Genomic DNA, 14,855 nt, shown 5'->3' with positions numbered 1-14,855 from the left:
AGAGAGAATCTGTGACTCATTCAAGGTCACCCAGCAGGAATGTAGGAGTGTGCAAACACATCTGGTTCACCAGATAAGCCTCCGCCACTCAGGTGGAGGAGTGGGGAATCAAACCCGGTTCCCCAGATTAGAATTTCCCCTGCTCTTAATCACTACACTGTCTCCGCATAATGACAAGCAACACTTGACCCATTGTGTCCTCCCAGGAAGGGGACCTTGTCCCAGAAGCTGGTGGCAAAGAGTCACGAGGCCACGGAAGAAGCCTTCCCATTTTGTGCTTCACGTTTTGTGCTGGGAGAGGTGCCTGTAACGGAGGTTGAGTGTCGCAGGTTATCCACGGGGCTCGAAGGAACATGAAAAATTCATGCTTTGCTCCTTCTTCCAGGTGGGCGGGCGCCTACAAGCACAGCACGGCTGGATTTAGACATGCGGAGACAGGTTTGAACCCCTGCAGCATCATCCCTCCCCCCAGAAAGAGGGGCCATTAAGCAATATTTTTAATTCAGCAGCCCCTTATGACCTGGGAACTGGTAGCGTATCTTTCTTTCCTGGTGTACGATGCAAAGTGAAGGGGTCTTGCTTTGTGGAAGAGTGCACGGGAGAGGCCGTCTTGCTCTGACCCCCTCCCCAAAGCCTGCGGCCTCCCCTGCTTGGATCAGGCTTCCTACGCATCCCCTACCCCATTGTGATGACCTCCCATACACTTATTCAAAACTGTTTCCCCATGAGTACCAATGGGCTTCAGAAACAGAACCGGGCAGTCTTCTGGGGATAAGATGTTCACCCGCCCGGAGTTCAGAAGATAAAACCCCCAAGGACTGACCCCTTCCAACCAGCCAGAGCAGGAGAAGACGGAGACCGAGGCTGTGAAAAATCTCTGTGTGAGAGGCAGCTATTTTTAGCCTAGATGCAAGCAGGGAGTTGTATATATGTGTGTGTGTGAGTGTATGCACCCTCCCACTCTGTGCACAAAGCAATTTTACTCAAACACCTCTGCTGGCACAAAGGGTTGCTTGGAGTCCGCGAAATGGCCCAGAACTTGCCTGCAGCAGGCCTCTTAAAGAGGTGAGGGGGAGATTGCATCTGGAAAGCAATTAAAAGCCGGAGCAGGGGAGCTGAGCAGCCGTTCTGGAGAAGGCAAGCCGCAGCCAAGACGGAGCGAAGTCCCAGGTCTCTGGTCCCAGCAGTTGCTGTTTTGGATATTGGCAATAACCGTGTTCCTTGCTGGAGGAAAATGGAAACCAAATGGCCGTTTGCATAGCCGACGCGAGACTAGAACATGGAAGAATGATGCTTTTTTTAACATCAGCGAGCCAGCATGGTGTAGTGGTTAAGAGCAGGTGGATTCTAATCTGGAGAACCGGGTTTGATTCCCCACTCCTCCACCTCAGTGGTGGAGTCTTATCTGATGAACCAGATGTGTTTCTGCACTCCTACATTCCTGCTGGGTGACCCTGGGCTAGTCACAGTTCCCTCTGAACTCTCCCAGGCCCACCAACTTCACGTGTCTGTTGTGGGGAGAGGAAGGGAAAGGAGTTGGTGAGCCGCCTTGAGTCTTTTTACAGGAGAGAAAGGTGAGGTTTAAATCTATACTCCTCCTCCCTTTGCTCCTCCTCCTCCTTCACCATCATCATCAGGAACAATTGGCCAGGAATAGGGCTGCCGGCCTCCGCGTGAAGATCTACCAGAATTATAACTGATCTCTGGACTACAAAGAACAGTTCGCTTTGAGAAAATGGCTGCTATGCCTGGTGGCATCTTATCTCGCTGAGGTCCCTTTCGAAATCCCATCCTCCCTAGACCTTACCCCCAAATCTGCAGGAATTTCCCAACCCAGAATCGGTAGCCCTAGTCGAGAGACGCTGACGATCTTTATTTTAATGTACTTGCTTATCAAGGACAGGCCAAATTTCCCAGTAACCAGTGGTGGGATCCAAAAATTTTAGTAACAGGTTCCCATGGTGGTGGGATTCAAACTGTGGCGTAGCGCCAATGGGGCTGGCACAACGGGGGCGTGGCCGGGCATTCCGGGACGGGGCATTCCTGGGTGGGGCTGTGGCAAGGACGCAGCCGCTGCGCCGGTCCTTGGGCGGGAAATGAATGCACGCAGGCGCAGGCTGCCACACATGCTGGTGCACCTCCTGCTAGACTGCTTCAAGTTCAGCGTGCTACTGCTGAGAGGAGGGGCATAACAAAGGCAAAAATCACGTGGCAAACTCACCAATTAGTAACCCCCTCTCGGCACACACAAATAATTAGTAACCTACTCTCGGGAACCTGTGAGAACCTGCTGGATCCCACCTCTGCCGGTAACGCCGCCCTGAGCCCTTCGGGGGAGGGCGGTTTATAAATATAAACAACAACAACAACAACAACAACAACAACAACAACAACAACAACAACAACAACAACAACAACAACAACAACAACAACAACAACAACAACAACAACTGTCCCGGCCCAATCCCTGTTTGCCAGGGAGAATCCTGATTTCTGGACACCTGTACCAGACAACTTGTTTGGATGAGGGAGACGGCAGTGCCTTTCAAAATGTGACTGTTACCATGAGTGGCTGGAACTGAATTCAGGGGTCATCCCCTCACCCTTTCTGTGGATGCAGAAATTTAAGCTCACAGGGAGAGGCCCAACAGATGCAATCTTCCTCTTCTGCACGTGTGTTTAAACGCACAAGCGCACCACTTGGTGCCAATTCTCATGCTGCAGCAGAGGCAGCTTCTTTTAAGCTGGGCATAACCTGGGGCACATGTTATGGACTACAGTTCCCATCATCCCCTGCTGGCATGATGCTGGCGGGGGATGATGGGAACTGTAGTCCATAACATCTGGAGGGCCGCAAGTTTGACACCATTGACTAGGGACCAATGCTATGCCTTTGTTTCCAGGCCTAGCCTACCTTCCGCCAAACAAACAAGCGCCTTTCCCCCCCCTTTGAGTCTCTGCAGGAGAGATTGTTGCAGATTGCAGAATGCAGGTGGAACGCTTTCCTGTGCGACTGGATGCTCAGCTGGCAACTCATCTGTCGCGGCTTTGCCAAGCGTCTTCAGCGCATCACGCTGTGTGCGAAGCCAGCGCTGCGGAGCCGAGGGTCCCGCGAGGCCGGGTCGGATTTGGCTCATCTGGCGGCTGTGCTTTGCAGCTCTGCTTTGCTCCTTTTTAAAAATAAATCAGGGAGGAGGTTGGCCCTCGACTTGCGTCACAGTGGCATACCTGCTCCTGGCGCGCTCGTCCTCCTCCCGCAAAATCTAATTGCTTTCCCATTTTTTCCTCTCTCTAAATCTCCTCCTCTTTGGGCTGCTCCCCGCGGGCGCAGCAACATTTCATGGGGACTGCCTTAAGCAATTATTGAGTCCGTAATATTAACAGATCTAAGGCCCCCGGTGCCTCTGAGTGAAAAATGACCCCATTAGCCATTCACACTCTCTCCCCAGAGCAACCTCAGGCTTATTATTTTACACCCTCCCCAGACCCCGGCAAGATAAAATAGCTTTCAGTCCCCTTGACTGTGTTCTAAATACATTTGCCCTCTGCCCGTTCCCCTTATTTGGCATGCAGCTTGCAAAAGCTCGACTCTAGGGACTGTCGTCCACCTGGCCTGCCAAATACGAGTAAATCCCTCTGGGATGGCAACAGGTGCGCCTTCCCTGAAAGCCTATCGATTTTGCAGCCACTTAAGTGAGGAGAGGGGGTTGTTTTCACAATGGACTTCAGGCACAAAGTGCAGAAGGGGTTCGTCTACACTGGACCGGAGCCCAAAGCCCCCATGAGTCTAACATCTATCCTCTGTTCCACATAATGATGTTGATTTGGTCAGTTGAGGTGCAGTAGCTGAGAAAACGGTATGCTTCCACATTTAAATATAGTCCCAAACATGGCATAGGCGTAGGAAGAGACCCCGAGGACCATTAAGCCCGACCCCCTGCCATGCAGGAACACATAATCAAAGCACTGCTGACAGATGGCCATCCAGCCTCTGTTTAAAAACCTCCAAAGAAGGAGACTCCACCACACTCTGAGGCAGTGTATTCCACTGTCAAACAGCCCTTACTGTCAGGAAGTTTTCCCTGATGTTTAGGTGGAATTGCTTTTCCTTCTCCTTGAACCCATGACTCCCGGTCCTAGTCTCTGGAGCAGCAGAAAACAAGCTTGCTCCCTCACCAACACGACATCCCTTCAAATATCTGAACATGGCTATCATGTCACCTCTTAACCTTCTCTTCACCAAACTAAACACCCCCAGCTCCCCAAGTATCTCCTCGTAGGGCATGGACTCCAGACCTTTGACCATTTTGGTTGCCCACCTCTTAACCTTCTCTTCACCAAACTAAACACCCCCAGCTCCCCAAGTATCTCCTCATAGGGCATGGATTCCAGACCTTCGACCATTTTGGTTGCCCTCCACTGGACCCATTCCAGCTTGTCAATATCCTTCTTGAATTGCAGTGCCCAGAACTGAACACAGTACTCTAGGTGAGGTCTAACCAATGCAGAATATATACCTTTGCCACAAATAAACAAGCACATTTTCTTCACCAAGCTTAAATTCCTTTCCTTCTGTTGTTCTGCCCTGCAGCAATGGAACATTTCCTTCAGGACAGAGGTTTCTGTACTAATGTGCTCTGTGTTATGACGCCACAAATCCTGAAAGCCCACAGTTAGTGAGAGCAGGGAAACCCCCATATTTTCCCTCACTTTGGGGGCTCTGCTCCTTCTTTCTCCCCTTCCCTGTTCCTTGTGGGCATTTCTGGGGATCTGTGGCCGGCTTTTCCGAAAAGCACAAAAATATCGATATAACACAGAAATATCAATATAAACGTTTAAAGGGCTTTAAAAGCAAAGCTGGCAAACTTGCGATGACTGGGAATGACCCGGAAGTGGGGGCAGGCAACCTGCACAGTAGGCAGTGGAGCACCTCCTCACGTAGAAGAAGAAGAAGAAGAGAAGAAGAGAAGAAGAAAAGAAGAAGAAGAAAAGAAGAAGAAGAAAAGAAGAAGAAGAAAAGAAAAAAAGAAGAAAAAAGAAGAAAGAACAAGAAGAAGAACAAGAAGAAAAGAAGAAGGAGAAGAAAGAAGAACAAGAAGAAGAAGAAGAAAAGAAGGAGGAGAAGAAGAAGAAGAAGAAGAAGGAGAGTTTGGATTTTTATCCCACCTTTCTCTCCTGTAAGGAGACTCAAGGTGGCTTACAAGCTCTGTTCCCTTCCCCTCCCCACAGGAGACACCTTGTGAGGCAGGTGGGGCTGAGAGAATTCCGAAGAACTGTGACTAGCCCAAGGTCATTCAGCTGGCATGTGTTGGAGTGCACAAGCTAATCTGGTTCACCAGATAAGCCTCCATAGCTCAAGTGGCAGAGCAGGGAATCGAACCTGGTTCTCCAGATTAGAGTGCACCTGCTCTTAACTACTATGCCACGCTAAGCAGAGAAATGTGAGGAGACCTCCACTGTGCAGCAGAGAGTCCAGAGGAAAACACTCCATGCATAATGGGACTTTACATAAATAAAAAAGAATGTCAGCAACCCATTAAAATTTTGTATTCAGAAATATTAGATGCAGAAATATAGTTCTTTAGCAAAATCTGCAAAGGCATGTGTGTGCTGGGAGGTGGGTGAGAAAGACTTTTGCAAAAGCGAGTTCTGCAGCTGAAAGAGAACGAATCAGGCGACAGATGAACAACTAGCATCAGAATATTTTATATACAGGGCACCACCACAGAAGAGACCTCGCTCAGACAAAAAGCAAATGGGGCTATGCAGGTCTAACTACAGGGGCTGGCCTGTACGGAAGGAGGCAGTTCTTCAAATATGGTTTAAGATGTTCATGACGTTACCAGGTAAGCACCGTAAACAAACTGTGCCCTGAATAAGCCGGCAGCCGCTAAAGAATGATTGGCAGAATATCTTCTCTGGAGCTTACCCCCTCCTGCCGTGAACCTTTCAGAAGCCATTTTGTCCCGGTTCAAAATTCCAGAGAGTCTCCAAAGGCAGCCCCAAGTGGATCCCAATGCAGTAATCCAGTTGATGCCATCCTGCAATATTTATTATCAATAATAACAGCAATTAGAAGCCGTCTCCTTTGGAAACTGAGCCAGTGGCTTCAAGAATATAGCAGGTGTTTCTTCAGCAATAAGATTCCTCCCAGAATAGGGTTGTCCGCCTCCTCTTCCATAAAAGGTTTCCAAGATTGTCATCCCCTGGGGTACCAAGAGCTGAGCATGCTTTTCTGGCTGTAAAAGAGAGAGACTTCACGCACTATCTGTGTGCTCAGCCCCATTACCAGCAGCTCAAGACCCTCTTCTCAGAGAGGCTGGGACACAAGGCAAAAATGGTGAGTTCTTCTCCTTTCCTCTCAATCTTTCCAGAGACCAAGGGTGTGGATTTTGGCCATCTCTCCAGCCAGAGAGAGATGTCCACTAAGCGTCAAGGGTAGAGGGATTCTAGTCCTAGAATGTGGGGGAAAGTCATCCCTATTTATCCTTTAGAACTCACTGCCACAAGATGAAATTACGATCATACCAAAAAAAAAAAAGATGTTGGGAAAATAAGAATCCAGAGAGGAAGGGGGAATGACTCTGTCACTCGCGGTTTTCTGGAGCCTTCGCATGAAGAGACGGTACATTTTTGCAAAACAGGTTTGAGATAAAGAGTTTGAAGGGATCCTTACAAAATCTTCATGTGACATAAAGTGGGGAGATGACAAAGACAGAATTTAAAAAATTCGAAATGGCCATGAAAGGTTGGAAAGCCCTGATTACGAATACGATCAAAATCAATAGACAAAATGCAGAGTTCTACATTGAAGCAAAAGAATCAGGAATAGGATGGAGAAAATACCTGGCCTGGGAGCAGCATATATGAAAAAGGATCCCAGGAATGCAGTCAATTGCAAGTGGAGTGTGATTCTGAAATGTGCTGCAGTGGCAAAAAAGGCTGATGTGATTTTTTTAGACTGCAATAATAGAAGTATGGCATTGAAGTACGGTGCTGAATTATAAGTATGATACTTAAAGAAGGTTGTAGACTGAATGGAACAGGTTCAGGAGAATGTGGTGAAAATGGTTGGTCTGAAAAGCCGGCCTTGTGAGGAAAGTTTGAAGGAAATGGGTCCGTTTGTTGTGGAAAAAGTCAACACTGTGGAAAGACAACCTCGTGCGCTTGAAATACCTGAAAAGACTCATGGATGAGGGATGATGAAGACTTGTTCCTTGGGATGACTGGAGAGGACAGTGTCTATTCCCCCTCTCAAAAGGCTGTGTGGATTTATCATCTCAAAAAATTATCCTGCTTCCCCTCATAGGGCCTTTCCCCACTTACCTTAAGCCCCGCGCTACTCTCCTCAAGTGGCGCGGGGTCCCGAGGCACTCCCCATGGCAGGGGCAGCGACAGCGCAGCCACCCCGACGCTGCCGCTGTCGCGCCCCCTCAGCGCGCGGCATCCCTGGCGCTCTTGTAAAGAGCGCCTTTTGATGACCCTGCGCAGAGCGCGGGGTCGTGGGGATGCCCGGGCGCGCACCAGGGATGCAGCGCACTGAGAGCAGCGCGTGGCATAGGGGGGGGATCGGGGTGAGTGGGGAAACGCCCATAGATGAGGACTGGAAAACAACCTTAGCAGTCGCTAAATAATTGGCTGGGGGTGCTTGCCTGTAAGAGGGCTCTATCTCAATATGTTCAAGATGGATGAGTCCAAAGAATTGTAAGATAAGTAAGTTCCCTGTCACGATGCAGGCAAAATGTTAGGAACAAGATCTACCAGACCACGGCCACACAGCCCAGAAAACCCACCACAACCAGTCGAATCCAGCCGTGAAAGCCTTCGACAGCATCTAGTCAACGTTTGGCTCTTCGGAGTCCTGTTGACTCCAGAGCAAGAGTTAACAGTGCCTCTTTATCAAGCGCATTTATCAAGCTCCTTTTCAATTGTCCCAACACTTCCTCAAGCGGGGAGCTGATGTCACCAGCTTCTTTCTCCCTGGAGTGCCAATCACCATCATTAATACAAACCACACAGGTTCTCAGTTGCTGTGGTAACGACTCCCTTCCTTCCTTTCCCAAACAACTCCTTTCCCCCTGTTTTCAGATGACATTGAAATCAACCACCGTTCAGGGCAATTAAAGGCCAGGCGCCTCTCCGGTTTATTGTGTGTGTGCGCATGGCAGGGGCACTTCAAAACCATTTCCTCAAAGCATCAGAAGGAAAAAAGAGAGACGTGGGTATAAGAGTTGAGGTGGCTTTCCTGCCTGTAACCTCTACTGGTAAATAGGTTCTCAGCCTGCTGTTCTGGAGAACCTTTTCCCAGAAAGAGAAGTTGCAAAAAAAGAAAAGAAAAAGAAAGAAAAGTATTCCAGCAAAGGGAAGATTAGGGTAATAAAAATCCCTCCCCTTTGGTGATGCAAAGGAACAATTACAATTAGTAACTGGAAGCCACCTTTTCTTGAAGCAAATATTTATGCCTTTGAATAAATTCAGTGTGGTGGGTAAAGGATTCTAACTCTGTCCAGCGTGTTGGTGGACTGTGCAATGGCGCCCTCTAGTGCTCACGATGAAGAAGAGTCCGGATTTATACCCCACCCCCCAAGTCTTTTCCCTTCCTCTCCCTACAAGGGACTTCTCATGAGGTAGGTGGGGCAGAGAGAGTTCTGAGAGAACTGTGACTAACCCAAGGTCATCCAGCTGGCTTCATGGGGTGGAGTGGGGAAACAAATCCAGTACACCAGATAAGAAGAGGAGTTTGGATTTATACTCCCCGCCCCTTTCTCTCCTGTAAGGAGACTCATAGGGGCTTACAATCTCTTTCCCTCCCCCCCCACCACCCTGTGAGGTGGGTGGGGCTGAGAGAGCTCTGAAAAGCTGTGACTAGCCCAAGGTCAATCTGGTTCCCCAGATAAGCCTCCACAGCTCAAGTGGCAGAGCAGGGAATCAAACCCGGTTCTCCAGATTAGAGTGCACCTGCTCTTAACCACTATCCCCCCCCCCCCCGCTGCTCCCAGATAAGACTTCACTGGTCTGGTGGAGGAGTGGGGACATTCGTTGCTCCAGTGGTTTCCCCCCTTCCTCTGAAAATGTCCTCTTTCCCGTGCAGACAGAGACGCTGACACCGGAGCAGATCACGGAGTACAAAGGCATCTTTGAGATGTTTGACGAAGAAGGGAACGGCTTAGTGAAAACAGACGAGCTGGAAAGGCTAATGAGCTTGATTGGAATCAATCCTACCAAGAGAGAGCTCTCGACGATGGCCAAAGATGCGGACAAAGACGGTAAGCTTTTGGGATCAAGCTTTGCTCCGGAACCAGATGGATGAGCTCCTCTGGATGAAATATGCGGTTATCAAAGTAGGAACTCTGCACTGAAAAAAAAAACCCTCAATCTGTTGGTTCTCATATCAGCTGTCTTGCCTTCCTTTCTCCGCCCACTGTTCCAGGCAAAGGTACTTTCAACTGTGATGCGTTTCTGGTCCTGATGGGAATTTACCACGAAAAGGCCAAAAATCAGGATGAAGAGCTCCGAGCAGCCTTCAAAGTCTTTGACAAAGAACACAAAGGCTACATTGAGTGGGACACACTCAAGTAAGTGAAACAACACCTGAGAATTGGTCGGAGTATGTCGGGGTGCCTTCATGAGCTGGCTATCCAGTCTTGATTGTGTTAAGACACCAAAGTGTGGAGCTGGGAGAGCTAAATCGTACTTCCATGCCAAGGACAAGCATATTGTAAATTATCATGTTCGATATAGAGGAGTTGGCTTTACTTAGGAGTTTCCTTTACTTAGGAGCTTCCAGTGAAGCATCTACACCAGCGTGGTGTAGTAGTTAAGAGCAGGTGCACTTTAATCTGGAGAACCGGGTTTGATTCCCCGCTCTGCCACTTGAGCTGTGGAGGCTTATCTGGGGAACCAGATTAGCTTGTGCACTCCAACACATGCCAGCTGGGTGATCTTGGGCTAGTCACAGTTCTTTGGAGCTCTCTCAGCCCCACTCACTTCACAGGGGGAGGTGGCGGAGGGAAAGGAGATTGTAAACCCCTTGGAGTCTCCTTACAGGAAAGAAAGGAGGATATAACTCCAAACTCTCTCTCCTTCTCCTTCTTCTTTTGGAAACAGATTATAGAAAGCTGCAGCCCATTCCAGAAAAGGGGCTAAAGGTGGAAGAGAAGGGAGGTGCTGGTAGATTGCAGGTTTGGCGCGGAGGGATTAGGAGCTGGAAAAAGGCACACAGGGGGCAGAGAGCAAAGCCAGAATAAGGGCCAGGATGGGAGGAAAGCAAAAAGAGGAACAAGGCAAAGAAGATAAAGATGTCTAGTCCACAAAAAGCTGACAGGCAATTCTCCATAGAGCAAAGTTGTCTGGCTGTGGGAGTTTATACAGAGGCAGGGGAAAGCAGTGGTCAATTACACCAGAGAGAGGCATGTATCCAGGTCAGTTACAACAGAGAGACGTGTATCCAGGTCAAGAGCAGGCAAAAATCTCTGTTGCCCTGGCAATGGACGGCTTTCCACAAGGCCTAGATGGGCTATATTTAGTGACCACCTGTGACCACCATCACCCTGCTGTGCACCAGAATTCAGTACCAACTCTGCCTACTAGGTACGTGTTGATGAACGCTGGAGAGCCACTGAACGAGCAGGAAGCTGAACTGATGATGAAGGAAGCCGACAAGGACGGGGACGGAACCATAGATTATGAAGGTATCAGAAACTGTTCTTCTGTCCTTTGCAATGTGATCGAGCAAATACAAGTTGTGCCTGTAGAAGCTGTGCTCATAGATGCCTGGGTACCCACTTGCATTTTCTTTCAGCTGATGCTACAGTTCAGCCCTTTCCAAAGAAGTCACCAAAAACGTTTGCAAAACGTTTTCGATCCCTGCCCCCATCATTCCGCGCTCGTCTCCTTGAAACGATTCCTGCCGCCATTTTGTTATTTTTTCCCCATTTTTAAGAAGAAGAAGAAGAAGGTGTCTGTTGTGGGGAGAGGAAGGGAGAGGAAGAAGAAGAAGAAGAGTTTGGATTTATATCCCCCCTTTCTCTCCTGCAGGAGACTCAAAGGGGCTGACAATCTCCTTGCCCTTCCCCCCTCACAACAAACACCCTGTGAGGTAGGTGGGGCTGAGAGAGCTCCGAGAAGCTGTGACTAGCCCAAGGTCACCCAGCTGGCGTGTGTGGGAGCGTACAGGCTAATCTGAATTCCCCAGATAAGCCTCCACAGCTCAGGCGGCAGAGCTGGGAATCAAACCCGGTTCCTCCAGATTAGATACACGAGCTCTTAACCTCCTACGCCACTGCTGCTCCTCTTTGTGGATCTGGCGTATCAGTGCTTGGTCCTGCGATTTGCCATAGCTCGTGTAATCAACGCTTCATAGATTTCACCCCCAAATAAAAAAAAAATACAAGTGCTAGAGGTGAGATAGGTGGGATAGAATGGAGAGAGCTCTAAAAATGGCGCCGTGGAAGAAGTCTAGGGACACAGAAAGGCATGGGAAACGCCTTAAAGAGATCGCCCAGCGAGTCAAAACATTTTGAAAACGTTTTGGAGAACGAATCGTTTTTCTCGAGGATGCGTTTAAAACATTTCCAGGCTGGAAATAAAACGTTTTAGGGTGAAAACTCTGTGAAACTGCTCAGAGGAAATGTTTTATTTCCTGCTTCAAAACGTTTTAAAGCATCCGTGCAGAAAGGGCCCCTTTCCTGGAAGGTAATGAGGCAGGCTAATCTGGTGAACCAAGTTTGCTTCCTCGCTTTTACACATGAAGCCTGCTGAGTGACCTTGGGTCAGTCAGAGTTCTCTCAGAACTCTCTCAGCCCCACCTACCTCACAAGGTGTCTGTTGTGGGGAGCGGAAGGGAAGGACTTCGTTAGCTGCTTTGAGACTTGTTAAGAGTTGGGAAAAGCAGGTTATAAATCCAAACTCCTCTTCTGATGAAAGCACCCCGCAATTCATCGGCTCTCTCAGCAGATGGCAGCACAAGACACTCTTTCAAGCTTTCTAATTCTCTTTTTATATTAAAAAGGGAAAGGGTACTTATTTTACTGACCTCAGAAGGATGGAAGGCGGAGACAGCCCTGAGCAGGCAGCCTGAAACCTCTTTTATACAAGCATCTGACTAAGCCATTTTGAATGTCAGTGCTACAGGAAGAAACATAGGACACTTGGGGAAATGTGTGAAGATTTGGGGGTGGTCCCCCAAGGACAGGATTTACAGATGGGGGGGGGGATTTTGGCAGGGCTATGATTTTGTAAAGACTCTGCCCTCCGAAGCTGCTGTTTTCTCCTGGGGGCCTGATCTTTGTAGCCTGAAGACCAGTCATAATTCCTAGACAGGCACTTCTAATATTACAGAAGGTGTATTGGCTCCTAAACCATCCAAGTAACGTTTGGGTTCCTGCAGTCTTATCCCATGCTTACTCTGCCCTTCCACTTAGGGTGGCATATAGGGCTCTCTCCACTTGTATCCCACAACAACCCTGTAAGATTGGTTAGACCAAGAAGGAGTCGAGTCATCCAAGTGTACCAGGCTCTCATTCCTAATTTCTGTGACCTGCAGAAACCCAGTAGGGTCTACTGGGCCCTTCTGTCTTACAGTACCCTAAGGCATGAAGCTGAGGCAGAGGAATGAGCATATGCTGTAGCAGATGTCTTTAATAAGCAAACACAGTTAGACAGGGAGGTATTGGTATCGCACTGTGACGTCACTGTATACTTTATGCTGTATCCTGTTCCAGGGACCCTCACAGTTATTTTAGCAGTCAGTGCTTTTAGGAAAAAGAGGTGAGGAAGAGAAGACAAAAAAATAGATTTTTACCTTCTTGGTATATGTGTTCTTTCCACAGAGTTTGTGGCGATGATGACCGGTGAATCCTTTAAACTGACATAATAAAGTCTGTTGGAAGAGAAATGCCTTGTTATTGAGAAAGGTCTTCCCTGTACTTATGTCTCTGAGTCACACACCACCCCTCAACCATTTGAAAAAGCACCAAGAAGCTGTGTTGTAAAGGGAACACATCTTTCTGGGTGTATCCAGACTACCGACTTAAAACTGGTTTAAGAATCAGTCCCTCCCGACTTAGAACTGTATTTTAAATGTGTTAATTTCCCCCAACAAAGAATTCTCATCCAACTACAATGTCCAGAATGCACTGGGGTTAAACATATTTAAACAACCCCGGTGAGTGGCTCAGATAGTTCCTGTGTCCAAGTTAGCACTTTGGGAACAGGAGAACAAGTTGGCGGGCAGTTTAGCATTGGTTAAGAGTGATTATTAAGAGAGACTTTTCCCCACCCAGTATCATACCATCAAGGATCACACATAACGAATACACGCATGTTTAACACAAATGAGAATCAAGAGGGGGTGGGAACACAGTAAGGACTGGTTGCTCTGGAATGTGACATTTGTACCCCTATATATATATTTGAGACCTTAGACCAGGGGTCTTCAAACTATGACCCTTCAGATGTTCATGGACTACAATTCCCATCAGCCCCTGCCAGCATGGCCAAGTGGTAGGGCTCATGGGAATTGTAGTCTATGAACATCTGGAGGGCCATAGTTTGAAGACCCCTGCCTTAGACAGACATTGTTCTGGGCAGACAACTCTCAGTGACAAAATTAATTCAATAATGGAATGCAATTTCGACTGCGTGCTCAGTGTTGTCCCACAACGTTCAATGGAGTGATAATAACAAAAAAATCACAGAGCTAGTCAGTCCTCTGGATAAAATCTGAACCTCGAATACAGACTTCAAAGGCTTGTGGTTGTGCCAGATGACTATTCTTGTAGAAAGTCAGATAACATAATTGTTTCAAGTGAAGTTTCAAGCTGGACGGCGAACTGTAAAGTGTTCCTCAAACCAGTCGCAAAAACTATATGTTGTGGGACAGCACTGACTGTGCCTTTGAAACTGCATTCCATTATTCAATTAACGTTGTCACTGAAAGCACGGTGGTGCATCTTGCTCGAGTTTCACATTTATGGATGTATAATTATAACACATTTTTCCTGGATGCTGTGATTGATGCATTACAGGTGAGTTTATATTTCGTGCATTTTTTGCGCTGCTGCTGCTTTAGTAAAAGGCAGCTTCATGTTTTCAAAGTCTTTCCTGTCCAAAACAACCACTTCCTCCCCACAAAGAAACTGATCTCTGCAAGTGAAATTGATGTTGCAGACTTATTTAAGCGGATGTGGTACCCTTTTCTGCATTATTTAAATACTTTACATATTGAATAATATGCCTCATCCCAGATTGCTGTGATCCTATATTGATTGCACCACTTTACACTGTGTAAACTTGCCTGGACTCTTCAGTGAATAAGGCAGACTATCAGTACCACCAAAGGGCTATCGATGAAGTAAATAACCACCACCAAAGTTTGGGGGGACAGAGAAGGAAGAAAGGCTTCTCTCCCTTTTAACACTTAAAAGCCAGCAGTAGTTCAGGTATGTCTCTTGCGAGGAAAATTCCCACAGTTATCCAAGCACTGAGGAAACTGGAGATAACTTTTTAAGTTTGTTTACACAGGGGTGTCAGGAAGTAGGCTGTTCTGAGAGGGGCACTCCATAACTCTGGCCTCCCTATGGAGAAAGTACCAGTCCTGAGAATTCATTGAATTTTATTGTTAAGGGAGAGCTGTCGCTGATGTCCTCTACGTGAGGTACGTTTTGCATGGAACCACAATGACTTCTAAGTTGTTGCATAATGACTTCTAAGTTGTTGCATCATTGTGGTTCCGTGCAAAACGTGCCTCACGTAGAAATGTGCAAAGAGCAGAGGGAAAGGGATTGTTGGATCTCTGCATCCAGAAGACACTGGGGACAGCTCTCCCTTTACAATAAAAGTCAACAAATTCCCAG

General features: G+C 47.8%; 1 protein-coding gene across 1 annotated transcript; it reads left to right on the top strand.

Annotated features, from left to right (window-relative positions):
- The first annotated feature begins 6,155 nt into the window (after nt 1-6,155).
- On the top strand, nt 6,156-12,891 carry CALML6 (calmodulin like 6). Its single transcript, XM_048519155.1, has 5 exons — nt 6,156-6,340; nt 9,092-9,266; nt 9,431-9,575; nt 10,591-10,691; nt 12,831-12,891. The coding sequence occupies exons 1-5, from the start codon at nt 6,338-6,340 to the stop codon at nt 12,872-12,874; spliced, it is 468 nt and encodes a 155-aa protein (XP_048375112.1). The 5' UTR covers nt 6,156-6,337; the 3' UTR covers nt 12,875-12,891.
- The last annotated feature ends 1,964 nt before the right edge of the window (nt 12,892-14,855 follow it).

Source organism: Sphaerodactylus townsendi, linkage group LG16, assembly GCF_021028975.2.
Source record: "Sphaerodactylus townsendi isolate TG3544 linkage group LG16, MPM_Stown_v2.3, whole genome shotgun sequence".
Classification (NCBI taxonomy): Eukaryota; Metazoa; Chordata; class Lepidosauria; order Squamata; family Sphaerodactylidae; genus Sphaerodactylus; species Sphaerodactylus townsendi.
The sequence above is the reverse complement of the archived record's forward strand: the minus strand, read 5'-3'. Positions and strand labels throughout refer to the sequence as shown.

Bases quoted from the DNA above. Each gene is read 5' to 3' on its own strand.
- CALML6 (XM_048519155.1), top strand. The intron at 9,576-10,590 runs GTAAGTGAAACA...TCTGCCTACTAG, and splicing joins ATTGAGTGGGACACACTCAA to GTACGTGTTGATGAACGCTG. The intron at 10,692-12,830 runs GTATCAGAAACT...TTCTTTCCACAG, and splicing joins CGGAACCATAGATTATGAAG to AGTTTGTGGCGATGATGACC.